General features: G+C 44.1%; 1 protein-coding gene across 2 annotated transcripts in view; it reads left to right on the forward strand.

Annotated features, from left to right (window-relative positions):
• Positions 1–12,480: 12,480 nt before the first annotated feature.
• LOC311236579 (AF4/FMR2 family member 1-like) overlaps positions 12,481–19,459 on the forward strand; it is a 127,805-nt gene continuing 120,826 nt past the window's right edge. For both annotated transcript variants that reach the window (XM_084324265.1, XM_084324266.1), the window contains exon 1: positions 12,481–12,660. In XM_084324265.1, the coding sequence (XP_084180391.1) occupies positions 12,641–12,660 (20 nt within the window). In that variant the 5' untranslated portion in view covers positions 12,481–12,640. The remainder of the gene's footprint in view (positions 12,661–19,459) is intronic.

A 19,459-nucleotide genomic window follows, 5' to 3' on the forward strand; every position in this document is an offset into this window, starting at 1 on the left:
GCTGCAGCGCCGCCACGCTCCGAATGGTAATTGCAAGAATAGCATGTGTAGCAGGGTGGATTATCCCTGCTTCGTGGGAACTGTGGTGCACGGTCACTAGGTAGCGAGACACAGTAGCACTCTGGCCAGCTGCACCTCCGTCTTTGGGATCCGGAGCGTCAACTGGAGGCTGGCAGTGGGAGTGTATGAGGCCCAGGATTTACAAACCTGGTCCGGTACTCTGGTCTTCCTCCCTCTCTCTGGGGCAGTCAGCAGTACTCCCCAACACACCCTCACCCTCCACAATTGTCTCCTTAGCCCTCCCACACCTAATGACTGGATGGTAAAGAAATAACTTGGTTCCCCCCGCAAGCAGTACCCTCCCTCAGTAACACCAGAAACCTTGTGGAACAGTGGAAATGGAAGGTGGAATAGGAAGGGGTTAATGATAGATATATTACCCGCATCAAAGGGTTAGGATTAGGGTTAGGCTCAATAAAAGACACACACACAGTGCTCCCGTTCTGGATGAATGTTATTATAACTTAGCCTAGTTACAACAATGCTACGTCTGGTGATTATTGCACCATGGGTATCAACACAATGATTACACTGGCATAAATCAATTATAGTATTACACCCAGGCACCAAGTGCTCTCACGGTACCCAGACTAAGTGCTGCCCACGTCTGGGCTGAACACAGTATCTACCTTCTGTTATGGTTTGTAACCGACCCCAATCGCACAACACAAGACAGGTATGAGAGTAAGCCAAAACAGGGTATTTATTGAATACAAACAAAAAAGCGGCACTGTCCCTTTAAGGGAGAACACAAAAATACTGGAACAGGGAAATAGGGAAAAATGAGGCACTGTGCCTTTAAGAGGCGAGCAGGCTACGGGGAAGGCTAAGGGACTGGGCCAGGGCAAAGGACAGGGCAGGAACAGGGGCACTGGAGAGGGGAACAGGGACAGAGGCCCGCGGAGGCGGGCTGGAGACAGGGACAGAGAAAACAGGGTTAAGGCCTTGGACAGGGCGAGGGCCAGAGCTGCTTACAGGGATGGCAGGGTTCAGACGACGGAGGCCTGGCAAGGAGATCCTCCTTGGAAGCGAAGAGACGCATCCTCCCGTAGAGGATTAGGAAGCGATGCGCGTCTGGAGTGGGGCGCGTCGGCTTGAAGAGCGCGCCGGCTCGGAGAGACGCATCCTCCCGTAGAGGATTAGGAAGCGATGCGCGTCTGGAGTAGTAGCGCGCCGGCTAGACGTCTGGAGTGGGGCGCGTCGGCTTGAAGAGCGCGCGTCCCCCCGTAGGATAGGGAGCGATGTGCGCCGGCTTGGAGAGCGCGCCGGCTCGGGGTCTGGAGTGGGGCGCGTCTGGCTTAAAGAGCGCGCATCCCCCCGTAGGATAGGGAGCGATGTGCGCCGGCTTGGAGAGCGCGCCGGCTCGGGGTCTGGAGTGGGGCGCGTCGGCTTGAAGAGCGCACATCCCCCCGTAGGATAGGGAGCGATGTGCGCCGGCTTGGAGAGCGCGCCGGCTCGGGGTCTGGAGTGGGGCGCGTCTGGCTTGAAGAGCGCGCATCCCCCCGTAGGATAGGGAGCGATGTGCGCCGGCTTGGAGAGCGCGCCGGCTCGGGGTCTGGAGTGGGGCGCGTCGGCTTGAAGAGCGCGCATCCCCCCGTAGGATAGGGAGCGATGTGCGCCGGCTTGGAGAGCGCGCCGGCTCGGGGTCTGGAGTGGGGCGCGTCGGCTTGAAGAGCGCGCCGGCTCGGAGAGCGCGCCGGCTCGGAGAGACGCATCCTCCCGTAGAGGATTAGGAAGCGATGCGCGTCTGGAGTAGTAGCGCGCCGGCTAGACGTCTGGAGTGGGACACTGGAAAACCTCCCGTAGAGAATTAGAGAGCGCACCGGCTGTGTCCCACTCCAGGCAAACGGCGACAGGTGGCGATGGCTGGCACCTCGTCTCACGCCGGAGAAGAACCAGCATACAGATACAGATAAGATAAGGATACGGAACGACCCGACGAGGACTGGAGGGGAAGTCCAGGTATTTAAAGCCCTCTGGGGCGCTAATCATAACTTAACACAGCTGTGAAAGGTAGTCCAAGGGTGTGGGCTGCTGAAGAGCAGAGGAGAGTAAACGAACGCGAGGGTGGGGGCTGGAGAGGTGAGGAGACAGGGAATTAAAGGTCCAGGGAACAGGCGAACCTCACACCTTCTCTAAGGAATTACCCATATACTGTTCCAGGTCGGTAATATGGGGAAGGAAGGGGGAGCATAGGGAAGGAGAATAAAAGGGATTCACTGAACGGGAAATATCATGAAACACACACCTTATCACGCTCAAAGAAAAGGAATGAAATAAAAGAGTGAGCCCACAAAATACCGGTAAAGTCCTATCTTAATGCCGGCATATATTGTTCGGGGTACCCCTATGAAATGGTAGTAGCAACGTTACTTTTGCCCGCGGGCTGCACCACACTGTGTATTGTATAAGGAATCGGGAGCATCAATGCTCATTTGTACTCATCCGAAATGGCCGCCTCGCCACTCCACTGTTATCCGGGAGGCAAGATGGCGTTGAACGCTCTCGGCGAGGATGTTAGCAGGCGGAGCTAGGCAGAGAGGCAGCGCCGGCTGAGAGCGTGTACTGAGCGATGACGACCCCTGCTGGATGGGCGGAACTCCCGTCGGCCGCAGGCAGCCTGGTGCAGGTCTGAGTGAAGTCCTCCGGAGCAGGCTGAATGCAGGCAGCCGGTTGCAGTTCTGGTCGAAGTCAGCCGGAGCAGAATGGTTGTTGGCCCACGCTCGTCCTGGTGCGCGCACTCTATACCGCACACTGTAACTACTGTAACTACTATAACTTGGATACTTGGTTAACCGCACGTTACTTATACCGCACACAGTAACTATCATAACCCGATTGCTACTGCCTGGCTCTGCACTAATTGTTCATATACTACCGCTGGTACTGCTAGGATATCGTGTCCACTAGCCAGTACTTGTTATCACCCGTTGTCCTCTCACGGGGCCCTCTGGCATAACGTCAGCAACAGGGCTATCCAAGTTCACTGCCGAAGAGGACGGCTTCCGCTTGCCTCCTCCCTATATCACCTCTTAACTCTCTCCGCCACTCTCTGCCTGCTACTGCCCCCTGCTGGTCCCGCCTGCCAGTCACAAGGGGAGACGCATTGTAGAATAGATCCAGTACTGTCATTTATAATCCATATTCCAGTGCTCTTATGAAGGGGACGCTTGTGTCATTGTTCGTGTGAGTATCAATGAAACTAGTTAGAATGTCTTTGTGTACAAAAGGGATATAAAACACCAGTCAGCAGTCCTGAATAATATACAATATTTTCCAGACTGCTACACATGCATGTTGCCATATTACGGTGTGAAGTAGTGTGCAAATCATTAATCTACATCAAAATAGCCTAAGTTTATTATTATACACGATGATGATACAGAAAATTACAGAAAAATGTGAAATGCATGGCAAAAATACCATTTATTTTCAGTAATTTAGAGACCCCCCAAAAATTCACAAATCATGTTTTCAGAGGAGCTGATGTCTGATCTAGGGGAGCCAATGGCTCACCGAGCTGCCCCATGGTGCGCACCCTGAACCCGCTATAGAACCTGGAACATAGCATAACTAGCTTAGTGCAGTACAGTTTGCTAGCCTCACGCACGTGGTCCATTTAGCTTGATTGAACAGGATGGTCATATCATGCTTGTTAGCCATGAAGGAACCCATTTGACTAGCTTAGCTTCAGTAAGGTTCTGTTATCCATCAATTATGAACCATCGTAATTTGTTAACTTCTGCCAATTTAACATGAACTTGTTAGCCAATATAGACTGTCTGTTATGTTAGCTTAATAAAGGAACATATCTGACTTAGCTTAATTTATTAGCTTAACCTAGTATAGCTTAATTGGCTGGGAAGAGAAGAGTTGACTTGTAGCCCAGTTGCCATAGCTCAGACATGGCTTCCTTGTATTCTTTGTGTTGAGCCACGATCTCCGGTGGGTAGTCTTCATCAAAAGCAATGAAGATGGCCTTTGTACAACAGCTTGCCTTTTCTAGCCCGGGCCTCACGGATGATCAGCTCCTTACCTGAAATGTATGGATCCGATTCCGGATAATTATAGTTCTTGGCCTCTGCACCTTTTGCTGGTTTAGACATGAGAGCACGGTGCGCCCTATCACATTCAGGGGGGTTAGCTAGCAACTCTTTACCCAGGACTTCTTGCAGCATCTCTGGAAAAAAGCGTGATGGTTGGGGTCCTTCAATGTCCTCCGGTAGAACGATCATTCTTATGTTATTCCGTCTTTCGCGAGATTGTACCTCGGTGAGCCTAGCTTTGATGTTAGCTAGCTTGGCTAGTCTGATTGTTATGGTTTGAAACCGACCCCAATAGCACAACACAAGACAGGTATGAGAGTTAGCCAAAAACAGGGCATTATTTATTTAATACAAAAAAGCGGCACTCAGCCTTTAAGGGGGTAAAAACATAAAACGTCCATGAACACAAAAAAAGGCGGCACTGTGCCTTTAACGGGCGAACAGGCTGGGAAAAAGTAACAGGGATCTTCTTCGTCCCTACAACCGAGTAGGGCTCTGCGGCTCAGCTCTGCCAAGGAATCCTCCTCCTCCAGACCAGACGCTGCCCACGGGCAATGCAACACACAGGGGGTCCGAGGGGAACGGGGTGAGAACACGACATCCTCCCGTGGAGTAATAGGGAGCGATGGCGAGCCTCACCCCAGGAACCAGGACCACGAAGAGGGAGCTGGGCAGTAGCCGGCTTGACGTCTGGAGTGGGAACACTGGAATCCTCCCGTAGAGTATTAGAGAGTGAAGGCGGTGTCCCACTCCAGGAAAACGGCGACAGGTGGTGACGGGGGGCACGTCGTCTCACGCCGGAGACGCGGCAGTAGAACACAGGGGTCCGAGGGGAACGGGGTGAGAACACGGCCATCCTCCCATGGAGTAATAGGGAGCGATGGCGAGCCTCACCCCAGGAACGGGGATCACGAAGAGGGAGCTGGGAAGTAGCCGGCTTGACGTCTGGAGTGGGAACACTGGAATCCTCCCGTAGAGTATTAGAGAGCGAAGGCGGTGTCCCACTCCAGGCAAACGGCGACAGGTGGTGATGGCTGGCACGACGTCTCACGCCGGAGACGCGGCAGGTGATGGTAGCAACAAGAACGACCCGACAAGGAGTGGAGGGGAGTCTGCAATACAAGTACTCTCCCGAGCTGATCGCAAACTCCCAACAGGTGCGTGAAGGTGAAAAACGGCACGCCCCCTCATTAGGCTGCGTGCAGGATTCCTCACAGTACCCCCCCCTCCACGGGAGCCACCTGGAGACCAGCCAGGCCCGCAGTGGCGGGAACGCAGGGGGGAAAAAAATCTCGGAAAGGCACCATGGAACTGGCCTTGCTAGCTGAAAGACAGTCCTAGCTGTGGGGAGGCTACACATGGGTTAGCTTACAGGGGCTGTCTCACATACACTGTCTGTGCCGGCTGGGGTCGTCGACTGGTCGGGTCGTCCTGTTATGGTTGGATACCGACCCCAATAGCACAACACAAGACAGGTATGAGAGTTAGCCAAAAACAGGGCATTATTTATTTAATACAAAAAAGCGGCACTCAGCCTTTAAGGGGGTAAAAACATAAAACGTCCATGAACACAAAAAAAGGCAGCACTGTGCCTTTAACGGGCGAACAGGCTGGGAAAAAGTAACAGGGATCTTCTTCGTCCCTACAACCGAGTAGGGCTCTGCGGCTCAGCTCTGCCAAGGAATCCTCCTCCTCCAGACCAGACGCTGCCCACGGGCAATGCAGCACACAGGGGGTCCGAGGGGAACGGGGTGAGAACACGACATCCTCCCGTGGAGTAATAGGGAGCGATGGCGAGCCTCACCCCAGGAACCAGGACCACGAAGAGGGAGCTGGGCAGTAGCCGGCTTGACGTCTGGAGTGGGAACACTGGAATCCTCCCGTAGAGTCTTAGAGAGCGAAGGCGGTGTCCCACTCCAGGAAAACGGCGACAGGTGGTGACGGGGGGCACGTCGTCTCACGCCGGAGACGCGGCAGTAGAACACAGGGGTCCGAGGGGAACGGGGTGAGAACACGGCCATCCTCCCGTGGAGTAATAGGGAGCGATGGCGAGCCTCACCCCAGGAACGGGGATCACGAAGAGGGAGCTGGGAAGTAGCCGACTTGACGTCTGGAGTGGGAACACTGGAATCCTCCCGTAGAGAGCGAAGGCGGTGTCCCACTCCAGGCAAACGGCAACAGGTGGTGATGGCTGGCACGACGTCTCACGCCGGAGACGCGGCAGGTGATGGTAGCAACAAGAACGACCCGACAAGGAGTGGAGGGGAGTCTGCAATACAAGTACTCTCCCGAGCTGATCGCAAACTCCCAACAGGTGCGTGAAGATGAAAAACGGCACGCCCCCTCGTTAGGCTGCATGCAGGATTCCTCACACTGATAGCTTGGTTCAACTCGAGAAGCTGCAAGCGTTGCTCTTGCTTGCTGTGAGTGAGATAATCTCTCTGGTATTGTCTATGGTTTTTGTGTGGAGCATTTCTACTTTTTTGTCCAAGGTCTCTATGGCTGCTTTTATTTCTGCTGATACTGCTTTAGAATAGACTATAGAATAGACTTTTAATTGTCATTGCACACAAGTATACAACGAAATTTCAGGGGAGCTCCCACAGACCGTAGTACAATATATACATACATGTAACACATAACACTGTACATATAACAGCATATTTTAAATAATAAAGTGCATGATGAGCGGTAACATAGTGGTTATCAAGTCCAGGTAAGTGCATGGTGCACGTGAGGGGACAGTCAATGAGAGTTTAACAGTCTGACTGCTTGGGGGAAAAACTGTTCATAAATCTTGAACTCTTCGCATGTATGGACCGGTATCTCCTCCCTGAGGGAAGGAGCTGAAAGAGGTGATGTGCTGGGTGAGACTGGTCCTTGATAATACACTTGGAGCGGTGGAGGCAGCGGGAGGTGAAGACGGAGGTGATGTTTGGTAGAGGAGTCCCGACGATCCTGCCTGCCGCCTTCACCACCCTCTGTAGAGCCTCTTGCTCTGCCTTTGTGCAGCTGGAGAACCACACAGACACACCGTAGGTCTTTGCAGTAGGTTTCAAAGTGCATTTTGAAGGTGTATCTTGTCGGCTATTGTGGACGACGCAAAAGTTGTTTGTTTGCCTGCCATGTCTTGTCATAAAAGGTATTATAATGTGAAAATCATTAGTTAAAAGAAGAAAAAAATACCAGTGAGGGCATTAATGAAGATTTGTAAAAGCTAGGGGAGCAGGTGTGAATTTACGTCTTCACTCCATGACACCGGAAGCCATATAGCCATTGTTGACTATATTGCCCCTGTTGAGAATAAAATATTGAAAATAAAAGCCCAGCCATGGCAAAATTACAATATACAGGCTTTTATATTTTATCGAAGACAGAAAAAATTATAGAAAAGCTGAGTGCAAATAAGCTACAAGTATTTTATGACGTTATAAGAGGAAGATCTAAGCAGGCTGCCAGCGGTTAAGGAGGTAATAACAACATGTATTCCCTCTGATCTCAAAGTTTCAAAGTATTGTCATAACTCTACTGTGATTCTGTTAAGTGTCAAAGTATGGAACGCTCCTCAGGGAGCTTTTTCCACCCAAAAGTTGAGAATATTAAACTATAAATCTCTCCTCCTGACCGGGACCTCTTGTCATCGCTAATACTCCTGCTGTTCTGAGGTGCTTTTGAACCCATCTCACTTTGCTTCCCAGTGGAAATGGACTCATTTGGTGTCATCACCTCCCTGGATGATTTACTCACTAGATTCTTTAAATAATAAGTCACTGATGTTTTTTGATCCCAGTATTTTAGCTTTTGTCCACAGCTCTCAGGCCATAGATGCTTTTCTGTCCAGTATGAAAACCTCTACCTACTTTTAACCCTTTCACTACCACACTACCAAAGGGTTGACCGTTTCATTGCGACAATACAGAAGGTTTTCACTGCCACACGCCAAAGGGTTAACCCTTTCACAACCACACTACAGAAGGTTAACCCTTTCACTACCACACTATAGACGGTTAACCTTCTGTAGTGTGGTAGTGAAAGGGTTAAACAGAGGTGGGACTGAGTCGTAGTTTTTGAGAGTCACAACTTCACAAGTAAGTCTCAAGTCTCGACCCTGAAGGCCCAAGTCAAGTCCCACGTTACAGTGATCAGGATCAAGTCTCAAGTCTGGCACTTTGGGTTTCAAGTAAACAAGTTCTAATGTTCTTTACCAAACTTAATGCCATTTAATTAGAGTAGGAGTTAGTCATTGAAAGAATTATACTAATGACATTAACAGTCCACAATAAGCTATTTATGACTGAATTAAAACATAATTTTACTGTATCTTTAATCACATTTTTGTTAAATTACTTTCCCAAATGAACTGTAACAATCCATGGAAGTACAGGTTGTAGCTATGAGAAAAACACTAGCATGAATAAAAGACAAAACAAGAAAATGTATTGCAAATTTTGAAAGTGTCACATAATTAAATACATTTTCTTTAAAGGGGCACTTCACCAAAAAACGATGTGATATTTTGCACATAATCTCACACACATCCACAAATGTGTTTAGGTGAATCCTTGTGTTGTGTTAATTACAGCTCAATTAAATGATAAGGTAGCAGTCCCTATAAAGTGTATATAGTGCTTTATCCAAAGCGGTTTACAATTTATGTTCCTCACATTCACTCACATATTCACACACTGATGGCGGAGGCAATCATATACCAACCTGCACAGCGTTCCGGGTTCTGCTCAAGGACACACTTTGACACGCTGCCCGGGAGGAGAGGGAATCGAACTGGGAACCTTCCTGCTAAGACTGCTCTACCTCCTGAGCCACTGTCGCCCCCTATAAGACAAGGTATTGCTATTTCTTTCATTTACATCATTTCATGGAGCTGTAATTAACACAAGGATTCAATGTCCCCGATGACATCACTGGTGGCCATATTCAAACTAATTTACAATAATTTATAATAACTGTCAAACTAAATGAATGGGTGCAAAACTGTTTAGAGCTTTTGTGTGCATGTCTGAGATTATGTACAAAATAAATCAGCATTGTATTTTGGCGAAGTGCCCCTTAAATTATAAATGTTTGATTTATTCCTTAACAATTAAATTATCCCATACATTTTATATAAACGATTACATTTTAATTTACTTTTAGAACTTTGAGAACAAAAAGCAAAATATGGAATGTTTGTCAATATGACGAGCTGTAAAAACTGGGATTGGGGTTAATTAATATTTATTAAATAATTATTAGTAACCTATACATAATAAAAAAGACTATGTGCCGTTTGAAATCGAATTGAGCTGAATTCAATGAATTTGAAGCATTTATTAATTGCATTTTACACAGTTTTAGTTGAATACAATTAGCTGATAGTTTAAAAGTGACAAGAGGACGCTCAGTTTTTACAGTCCGAACAAGGCTAGTATCTGAATGGATGAATGAATGAATGAATGAATCGATTTTTTTTTTTTTATAATAAAGTAAGATAAAATAATAATAAAGTAAGAATAAACAAAACAGTCAAACAAAAAAAGGCGTGTGATTTGATTGATTGATTGAAAATGTTATGAACAGATTGCAGAATGGTTACAATACAGTATACGGCTCAATACACACAATTGATTGAATGCAGACCAGAGAAAGACTTTCGTGTTGTTTACATCAGGGTCCCCCATTTTCAATTCATCATAACATTTATGACATACACGACATACAGATATACAGTACTGTTACATCAAGACATTTATGACAAGATATACAAATATACAGTACTGTTTATTTACAGACATAGCAGAAGCAGTGTTACAACCTCATCCAGTCGACCAATCAACTGTTTAAGTGTGTCTGCGATCCTACAAAAGCCAGCTGGGTACACGACAAGTGTCGTCTGTATGTGTCCATTAAGCAACATTCTGACGTCAGAAGACAGTTGTCACGTGACTTGAGTCCAGACACCTCTGCTTCTACACTCTTCACAGCACCTCTTCATGTAACATGTGACCTTCTTTGGATAAATACGCGATTGGTAAATTGTAATCCTTTTAGACATGAGGCCTTTGACAGAGTAGATCATGTCATTTTAATACCAACTCAATTACTGGGCTGGCATTGGAGGGAGAGCTCTGAGCTGTCATGACCTGTGAGTTATAATAGGCCATTTATCATCCTTCTCAGCAGACATCACTTGTGTGGTCCTGCAAGGCTCCATTCTAGGCCCCGTTCTCACTGTACATGCTTCCACTTTGATGGTATATCATTTGTCTGTATATATATATGGATATATATAAATTTGTATTCTTACCATATATCTATCCACATCTGTCTGTACATAACTGCATATAATCCCTTTTACATATCTGTAGATACTATATCTATATCAGTATATATCCATACCTACTCTTATTAGTTACGCTGCTGGTCAGTACAACACAATACATAGGGTCTTCATACCTGTCACTGTACATATTGATACTACAACTCTGTACATATGTCTGATTAGCACTATTCTATTACTCAGTAGTACTAATTATTCTTTTTTTATACACAGTTTAATCACCTGTACATTGTATATTACTATTGCACTTTACTGTTACACTGCACTCAGGTTGGATGCCAACTTTTCGTTGTACTGTACTGTATAATGACAATACATTTGAAAAAAACCATTATGCAGACAATACCCAATTATGTCTCCTGTTAGGCTGTGACAACCTGGTGACTCTAATTGTATTGACTTTCTCGAACGTTGCCTGAAAGGCATCAATGGATGTCTGAGCCACTCATTGAAAGTACATTCGCTTTATCGGGTGTGTGTCTTGGATGGGGATGTGGTAGGGATTGATGTGTGCATGGGGTGTTTGGGGGTCTGACTGTTCCGGGGGGGTTCACATGCCTTCGAGCGACATTGTACTACTTATTTAAATCTGCACGTTTACATTGCACTACTTTTATTGTCTTTTATACCTTTATTCTTATGCATTGTTTTTTTTATTTTGTACATTTGTGTGCTGATTTTATGCCTATGTTCATTTTATACTAATTGGTGTGGTGCACTCTGGACTGCAGTCCACGTGTGAAGAGTATAGTCATTCATATTTATTATTGTTATATTGTAGAAATGTGTGCATTGAAATGTCTGTAAAGTCTCGACTACATTGAAAATGAGGGTGACCTCAATTGTATTTTCGAGAATAAATAAAGGTTGATGATGATGAATGTGAAATAGATAGAGACCCACAAGCAGGACCCCTCTTGGCTGTTCCAGAGCACAGCTTAAGAGTAAAAATGACTGCCTGAGATCAGCCAAATCTGTATCAATCCTCTACATCACTTTTCAAGACATATACTTTTACAGAAGGGACTTTTTTATTTATCTATTTTTGTTGTTGTTGTTATTGTTGTTGTTGTTTTAATTCTCCTCTTCTTTGTTTTAAATTAGTTTAATATTGAATCTGGATTTATTTCTATTGCTGTCTTTTGTCCTTATGATCTTTGTTTTTGAGAGGCACAATATTTAGAATAAAAATTACGTTATAGAAATAAAGTAATAATAATAATGAAAATAACAACAACAATAACAACAATAATATTACTAATAATTCTGAATGATGAAGTGAGACAATGTAGAATAAAACAAGTGAAGCAAGATACTATTTGTCAATATATATTGAAGGCAAATACAGTGTGAAACACATCAGAGGAACATAATGTCATGCATGGAAGCAGAATTATTGGTATATTAGGACCTAATTGCATAGGGTATTGCCATAATTTAAGTTGTTTGTGGAGGAGTGAGGCTAAGATACTAAATTAAACGTCATCAAGCAACATCATTGGTCTTCTTGGTCAAATGCTCACTGAAGCAGAAATCGGACTAGCGTTATTATTAACCAAATGAAATGATGACAACCTGATAACACCAATAATGAGCAGTAAAGGAAACCAATCCCCGATTAGAACGTGTCGATCTAAATACACGTTACTGACTGTATTCACCTAACAAACTTTTATAATCAGAGCCCCCATACATACACCCCAGTTTGGGTTCAAAACATGTCCAAAATAGGACCGACACGACCGTACCATGTCTCTAGCGCGGGGGTGACCGTACAAACGTTGTTCCATATAGTAGCGACGAACACGCTTCCGTCAGATTATTTGGACGACGTAACGCCAGAATATCACACCTATAATACATATGAGCTGATATGTACATTACAATGTATTCTTTCATCTATGCTTTATCTGTGATTTGTGCTCGGTCCCCCCGGACGGCTGGATACAGTAGAACAGTCCGGGCAGCAGGCAGAGAGAGAAGAGAGACCCCTCTAAACGCACCACTGTGTTAGCACTGCAGCCGAAGTATGGAAGAACAAATAATTTTGACAGCTTATTAATTGAACAAATTCGATGCCATTTCACCGGTCAACAATGTGACCGAGACGGAGGAAGACTACCCTGCCGTGTGGACTGTTAATAAAAACACATGGCAAGCGACTTGGAGTCGTGTTTGTGAGAGAGAGAGGCGCACCATGGCAGCATCTCGGCCGAGGTAGGAGACCAGACCTCCACTAGCTAGAAGCAGCTACCGCCGCTAGCTGCTCGGTCAATCACAACCAGGCTAGCTGCTCGCTCTGCGGTCACCGTGTTAACGTTAACGTTTAGTCTGAAAGTATGGGTTTACTTTGAGAAGTGTGTGGGGGTGTTTTTGCACTGCGTTATGTTTTTAAATTAGAAAAAAAACTGAGTGGCACCACCGATGGCTTTAGCCTCTCTGTGGCTTTCAGCTTTGCTAAGCAAGTCGGGGGGAAGAAGAAGGTGGAATCAGCTGGAACGAGCAGCCAAACACCAGCTGATCCACTGAGCTGTTGGCTTTCTTTTCTCTACCAGATCGACTGACTAACGTTAGATTTAAGTTTATTATGAGCATTGTTTTTGGCTTTGATGAAGCCTACACGTACCCCCCCATACACCCAAGTTTTTAAATAACAAACTATCTTTTATATAAAAAGGTAAATAATGACAGAACAAACTTGTGTGTCCCCTTCTTATTGAGAATGCTTAATGATTGTATCGGTTCTTCTACCTCGGATGTATTGATCAGTGTCGGTAACGGTGAGCCCTGTTGTAATCAAGTCTCCCCCAAAAAAATAAGACTTGAATATGGCGACTGACACACGAAGGGAAGGAAGGAGAAGTACGCACTCATCACAGCTGATGGCTCCGTCATATAAACATAGTTTCCCCTGTAATATCAACTAGTTAATCAACCGAAGTTAGGCCTTGAGTAAAGGGGCGGATATATAAGTTAGTGATAATGTACTAATGCCCTTTAACATAGTTCTAATCTGTTCTTGATCGCATGCAACTGTACACAATGAACTAATTTCTGCTGCTGGGCCTATTGGTCATGACAAATACGAATGTTATAGATGATGTCTATAAGTATGATGATGATGATGTAGCTGGCTTCATCTTTATTGTAAAGGTTCTTATTATTTTGGCAACGATGATGACACATTATAGCACACACTGCATGCTAGCTAGTTGGCTAGTCCACCAAGTGAATATGGGTTGTTTAGAGTTGGAGGAACAATATCCATTGTAGATCTTAATTCAATGATGAAAGTTGTTTTTATCATTTGTACTATCCTTACTGTTGACTCACTTTTTGTAGTTGTGTGTGTGTGTGTGCTGTCAGACTTTGTATTCCACTATGTAGGGAGGGGCACACACACAAGGAAATGCTCAGATTAAGGCTGGCTCTATAAGTGTCAATACAATACTTAAACTGAATGAGTGACTACCATGGTATTATATTTAAGGGGTGACTAGCCTGCCCATTCTAGTCACTGAGAGACTGGAGAGGGAGTGAAACTGCAACCTCCCCTCAGTGTCATCCCCTCCCCCACCCTGGGATTCTCTCTCTGGCTGAAGCCACTACTACTAGTACTAGGCTAGTCTGTTGTGAAAAAGACCTACCCTTACCTGACCCTTGGTGCTTTTGATGGCCTCTCGGTGCAAAGTGTTGGCTCTGGACTACGACAGCATTTTGCACGTTCCTTTTAAAAAAACTCACATTTCAGTGGGTTTCCCCAAGCTTTGCTTGCCTGTTACTGTTGTAGTTTGCATTCTATTGTCGAACTGCATTTGGCTAGCGTGAGTCTTAAATCTCTTTGAACAGCAAAAGTCTTTCTCCAGCTGCCAGAAATGTGCAGTATGGAGGCAAAGAGCCCCCCCCCCCCCATGATGTAAAATAATCTTGTTATATATAGGCACCTCTCCAAATTTAGGCTAGGCTGTTGAATTTCTTACAAATGCTGAGATTAACACGTCTGTGTAGGCACGTGTCTGAGATGTGTATGGGCCTCGGAATGTTCACATTATGACCGCAGGGTTGGAAGCCACCTCATCGTCAGTAACTTTGGCTTGGGGCAAAAAAAACACAGGTGAAAATGTATCATTTATGCCCTCAAATCATTTAAGGGGGGCACAATTTGCCCGTTTCATTCGATTCTTCTGCTGTGACTGTGAGCGACATTGAGGAAGACCAACAACGAATGTCTCTGATGTGGAGAGATTTCTCTCCATAATGGATAGAAAGAGCAGATGAATCCTGGGGGGTGGGGGGTCGCCCACCAAACAATAATGTAATGTGGAGTACGGTGGAGTCCTGGTAATTGGTGTTTTTGGGGTGGGGATGAAGGTGATCAGATCACATTGTATTGTAAAGCTTGCTGTGAGACCCCTGGCAGCACAACTGTCCAGTGTGAGAGGAGCCTTCACTGTGGATAGGGATGTCAAACGTTCTGCCGTAATGTAATCAAATGGGAGCTCCGCCCACAATGCGTTTCAGAAGGCCGTTTCAGCCCGTCCGTTTTCGGGCCACTTCCCTCACAAAAAGCCGAAGTCCCAGACGATACTTTTCAAGCAACCGCTCAAATTTGTGCGCATGCAATGGCGTTTGTCGGTTGATGATTTGCTGGAGAAATACTCTCCTTAAATGGGAGCCAAGAACGAGGTTCTTGCATCCAGATGTTGCCCCATGTCTCGGCTACAACCGCGTGAAATCGTATTATTCGTTCCATTTGGGACTTTATTATTATTATAAATTTTACATGTGGAGTCGCCAGCCACTTCTTTTCACCTGAGCGAGGAGTTTCACTGCTGAACAGACCGACCAGTAGGAGTCACAATTTACAATGACCAGGACACATACCCCACCGGCTTCCCACCCGCTAACACTGCCAATTGTGTTGGTAGGGACGACTGACCAAGCCGGAGGTACCGCTGACTGCTGGAATCGATCCCATCCCAGAGTCTCTGCGGTGGTAGGCGAGTGTCATTTGGACTTTTGACTTTTTAACCAAAAGGCGATGGCGTCACCTATTAGGAATTCAATGCGGCCAAAGCGGTGCGAGCGTTCTGCTGCTATTTACAATCCTGTGAGCTCAAGAGGCTGTTTTCCATGATCGATTATAATGGATTATATAGCGAGTCAAGTGATTACAGGAAGTTGCTTTAACAAAATTATTATAAATCTTTTTCACCACTAAAAACAAATGTTTAGATTTATGTTGTGTAGACCATATCACAGAGGGGGAATATGCCATTAAAAAATATATTGGCTCCGATTTATATATATATATATATAAATAATAATAAAAATATATAACGGACCGTAAAAACAGTGCTTTGCACCATCAAGAACATTGCAGCCACAAACTGGCATGCGGTGTCACCAATTTCAGGGTCCCCCGAAATGCAAAAAAAGAGTGCCTCAGAAAATCAATTAAGGGGGGCCAAAAAAAGCCACGTGGGGGAAAAAAGTGACTACCCTGTAGTATGGCTGTGAGAGTTGCACAGCAGTTTGTGAATAATTGATAATTATAGTGTCACATGACAACCCATGGGCAGTGTAGTGGGACCTGTTTATATCTGATAATTAGCCTGTGTTTCCCCTAGGATCGATTTGTAGCAGTAGAGGTGTTAACAAAAAAAAAATTGCACTCGCAAAGCCCTCCCTGCTGGGTCTCGTGTGTCTGCCCGGCGGCACCAGAAGAACTCTCGAAGGCCTAAGTACATACAGTACATATTTGTGCACAGTTACGAGCAGGGGAAATGTCTTGTCTAGCTGACATACGAGGTGTCTCAAGATTTAGGTTCTCCTTCCCCTGCTCCTCCTGCTACAGCAACAGCAGCTGCACGTTGCTCCTCTCCTCTATGCTCTTGTCCGGCTTCTCCTTATCATCATCAACATCAGTAACTAACCTCATCAACAACATCAGTAACTAACCTCATCATCAGTAACTAACCTCATCATCATCATCAGTAACTAACCTCATCATAAACATCAGTAACTAACCTCATCATCATCATCAGTAACTAACCTCATCAACATCAGTAACTAACCTCATCAACATCAGTAACTAATCTCATCATCATCATCATCATCAGTAACTAACCTTATCATCAGTAACTAACCTAGAGCCATATGAAATCCGTTTAATTTTTTTCCAAATTCCATTTTATTTTTTTCCAAATTCCGTTTTTTCCGTTTTAATATTTCAGAATTCTGTATTTTGCTTTGTACGCTCATGTTACCATCAGAAATAGTGTATAATAAGTGGGAATTAATAAATGTCCACAATTTAATAAGATATAACAGTCCATTTAATAGGGCCGTCTTAAATACTTTGAAGCTTCGAAGCTTCGTTCGATGGGCATGGGATTCGAATATGAAAATAAAATTTGATTAAAAAAAAAAAAAAAAAAAAAAAATTATATATATTTTTGCAAAATCAACTCTGCCTCTCTTTGTTAACTACAACAAGCAATGCTGTTTGTTATTTAAGATGACGGACTCGGCACTGACAGATTTGTGTTCATTGTGCTGCTTTTATAAAGCCTCAAATGACGGCTTACAATATTTCATGAAAGCAAAGTGTTTTGTTTGTCTAAGATTTTAAAAGGTTTAAACTTTACAGCACTGACAAAGTTGAACAAAGTGCTGTACAAGTTCCACAACATAAAAAAAAAGTAAAAAAAAACTTTTTTTTTAATTTTTAATTTTTTTTTATATAGTGGATTCCATTTTTATTGCTCAATTCCGCGATTCCGTCCGCGATTCCGTGATCGCGGATTCCATATGGCTCTACTAACCTCATCAACATCAGTAACTAACCTCATCATCAACATCAGTAACTAACCTCATCATCATCAGTAACTAACCTCATCAACGTCAGTAACTAACCTCATCATCAGTAACTAACCTCATCATCATCAGTAACTAACCTCATCATCATCAGTAACTAACCTCATCAACATCAGTACCTAACCTCATCATCAGTAACTAACCTCATCATCATCAGTAACTAACCTCATCAACATCAGTAACTAATAGGGGTGGGAATCACCAGTTTCATCATGATACGATACGATATCGATTCTTTGGACAACGATACGATATTTGCCGATATCACAAAGTCTCTCACGATACAATACGATACGATTAGATTCAGGTGCCTGCGATCGATATGAGATGATATCATATGCCCATTTAACACAATCAGTTATGAGACTCGCCACAGGATTTTCAAAATAAGAGTATCGATATGAATCGATCTTATTACATCGCATCGATCCGATTCGATCGTTGATAATTACATCGATGTATCGATCTGGATCGATGTATCGTCCCACCCCTAGTAACTAACCTCATCAGTAACTAACCTCATCATCATCATCAGTAACTAACCTCAACATCAGTAACTAACCTCATCAACATCAGTAACTAACCTCATCAACATCAGTAACTAACCTCAACATCAGTAACTAACCTCATCATCATCAGTAACTAACCTCATCAACATCAGTAACTAACCTCATCAGTAACTAACCTCATCATCAACATCAGTAACTAACCTCAACATCATCAGTAACTAACCTCATCAACATCAGTAACTAACCTCATCAACATCAGTAACTAACCTCAACATCATCAGTAACTAACCTCATCATCATCATCAGTAACTAACCTTATCATCAGTAACTAACCTCATCAACATCAGTAACTAACCTCATCATCAACATCAGTAACTAACCTCATCATCATCAGTAACTAACCTCATCAACGTCAGTAACTAACCTCATCATCAGTAACTAACCTCATCATCATCAGTAACTAACCTCATCATCATCAGTAACTAACCTCATCAACATCAGTACCTAACCTCATCATCAGTAACTAACCTCATCATCATCAGTAACTAACCTCATCAACATCAGTAACTAACCTCATCAGTAACTAACCTCATCATCATCATCAGTAACTAACCTCAACATCAGTAACTAACCTCATCAACATCAGTAACTAACCTCATCAACATCAGTAACTAACCTCATCATCATCATCATCAGTAACTAACCTCATCATCAGTAACTTACCTCATCAACATCAGTAACTAACCACATCATCATCATCAGTAACTAACCTCATCAACATCAGTAACTAACCTCATCATCATCATCAGTAACTAACCTCATCATCAGTAACTTACCTCATCAACATCAGTAACTAACCACATCATCATCATCAGTAACTAACCTCATCAGTAACTTACCTCATCATCAGTAACTAACCTCATCATCAGTAACTAACCTCATCACCAGTAACTTACCTCCTCTTCATCAGTAACTAACCTCATCATCATCATTTACATTTACATTTACATTTAGTCATTTAGCTGACGCTTTTATCCAAAGCGACTTACAAGTTCTGTACGACAAGCCATCAGGAAGAGCACAACTCTATCAGCTGAGTAACAATGTTCATCAAAGTGTTGAGTGCTACAGTGTAGGTTAGTAACTAATAGGGGTGGGACGGTTCACAAAACCCACGGTTCGGTACGTACCTCGGTTTTGTGGTAACTGTTTTCTGTTCGGTTCGATATATTGTTTTTTATTTAAAAAAATGTTTTACTCCAAAAATACCAGAATCAGCATAAAATATATATAGCCTAAAAATAATCCAACTTTTCAGTTATTCTCAAGGACGTAGTCATGCAAAAACTGAAAGAATGAGGCAGTTTGACATCAGGCACATCATTTTACCACGAGGAGGAAGTGTTTACAGCCTTAAATAATGTTTGGCACACAAAGACCGAACTGACAGCATATACATCAAACTAACACACACACACTGTACTGTTTAAAAACAACACTGCTCTGTTCATTCTATTTTTAAAATACGTACATTATCTGTCTACATTTATTTAGACTAACATTATTTAAATATTGAGTGCAACTGTGGTGGATTACATAATTCAGTGAGTTGGAACTATCTATGGGTT

The sequence above is a fragment of the Notolepis coatsorum genome (assembly GCF_963971535.1).
Source record: "Notolepis coatsorum genome assembly, chromosome: 11".
Classification (NCBI taxonomy): Eukaryota; Metazoa; Chordata; class Actinopteri; order Aulopiformes; family Paralepididae; genus Notolepis; species Notolepis coatsorum.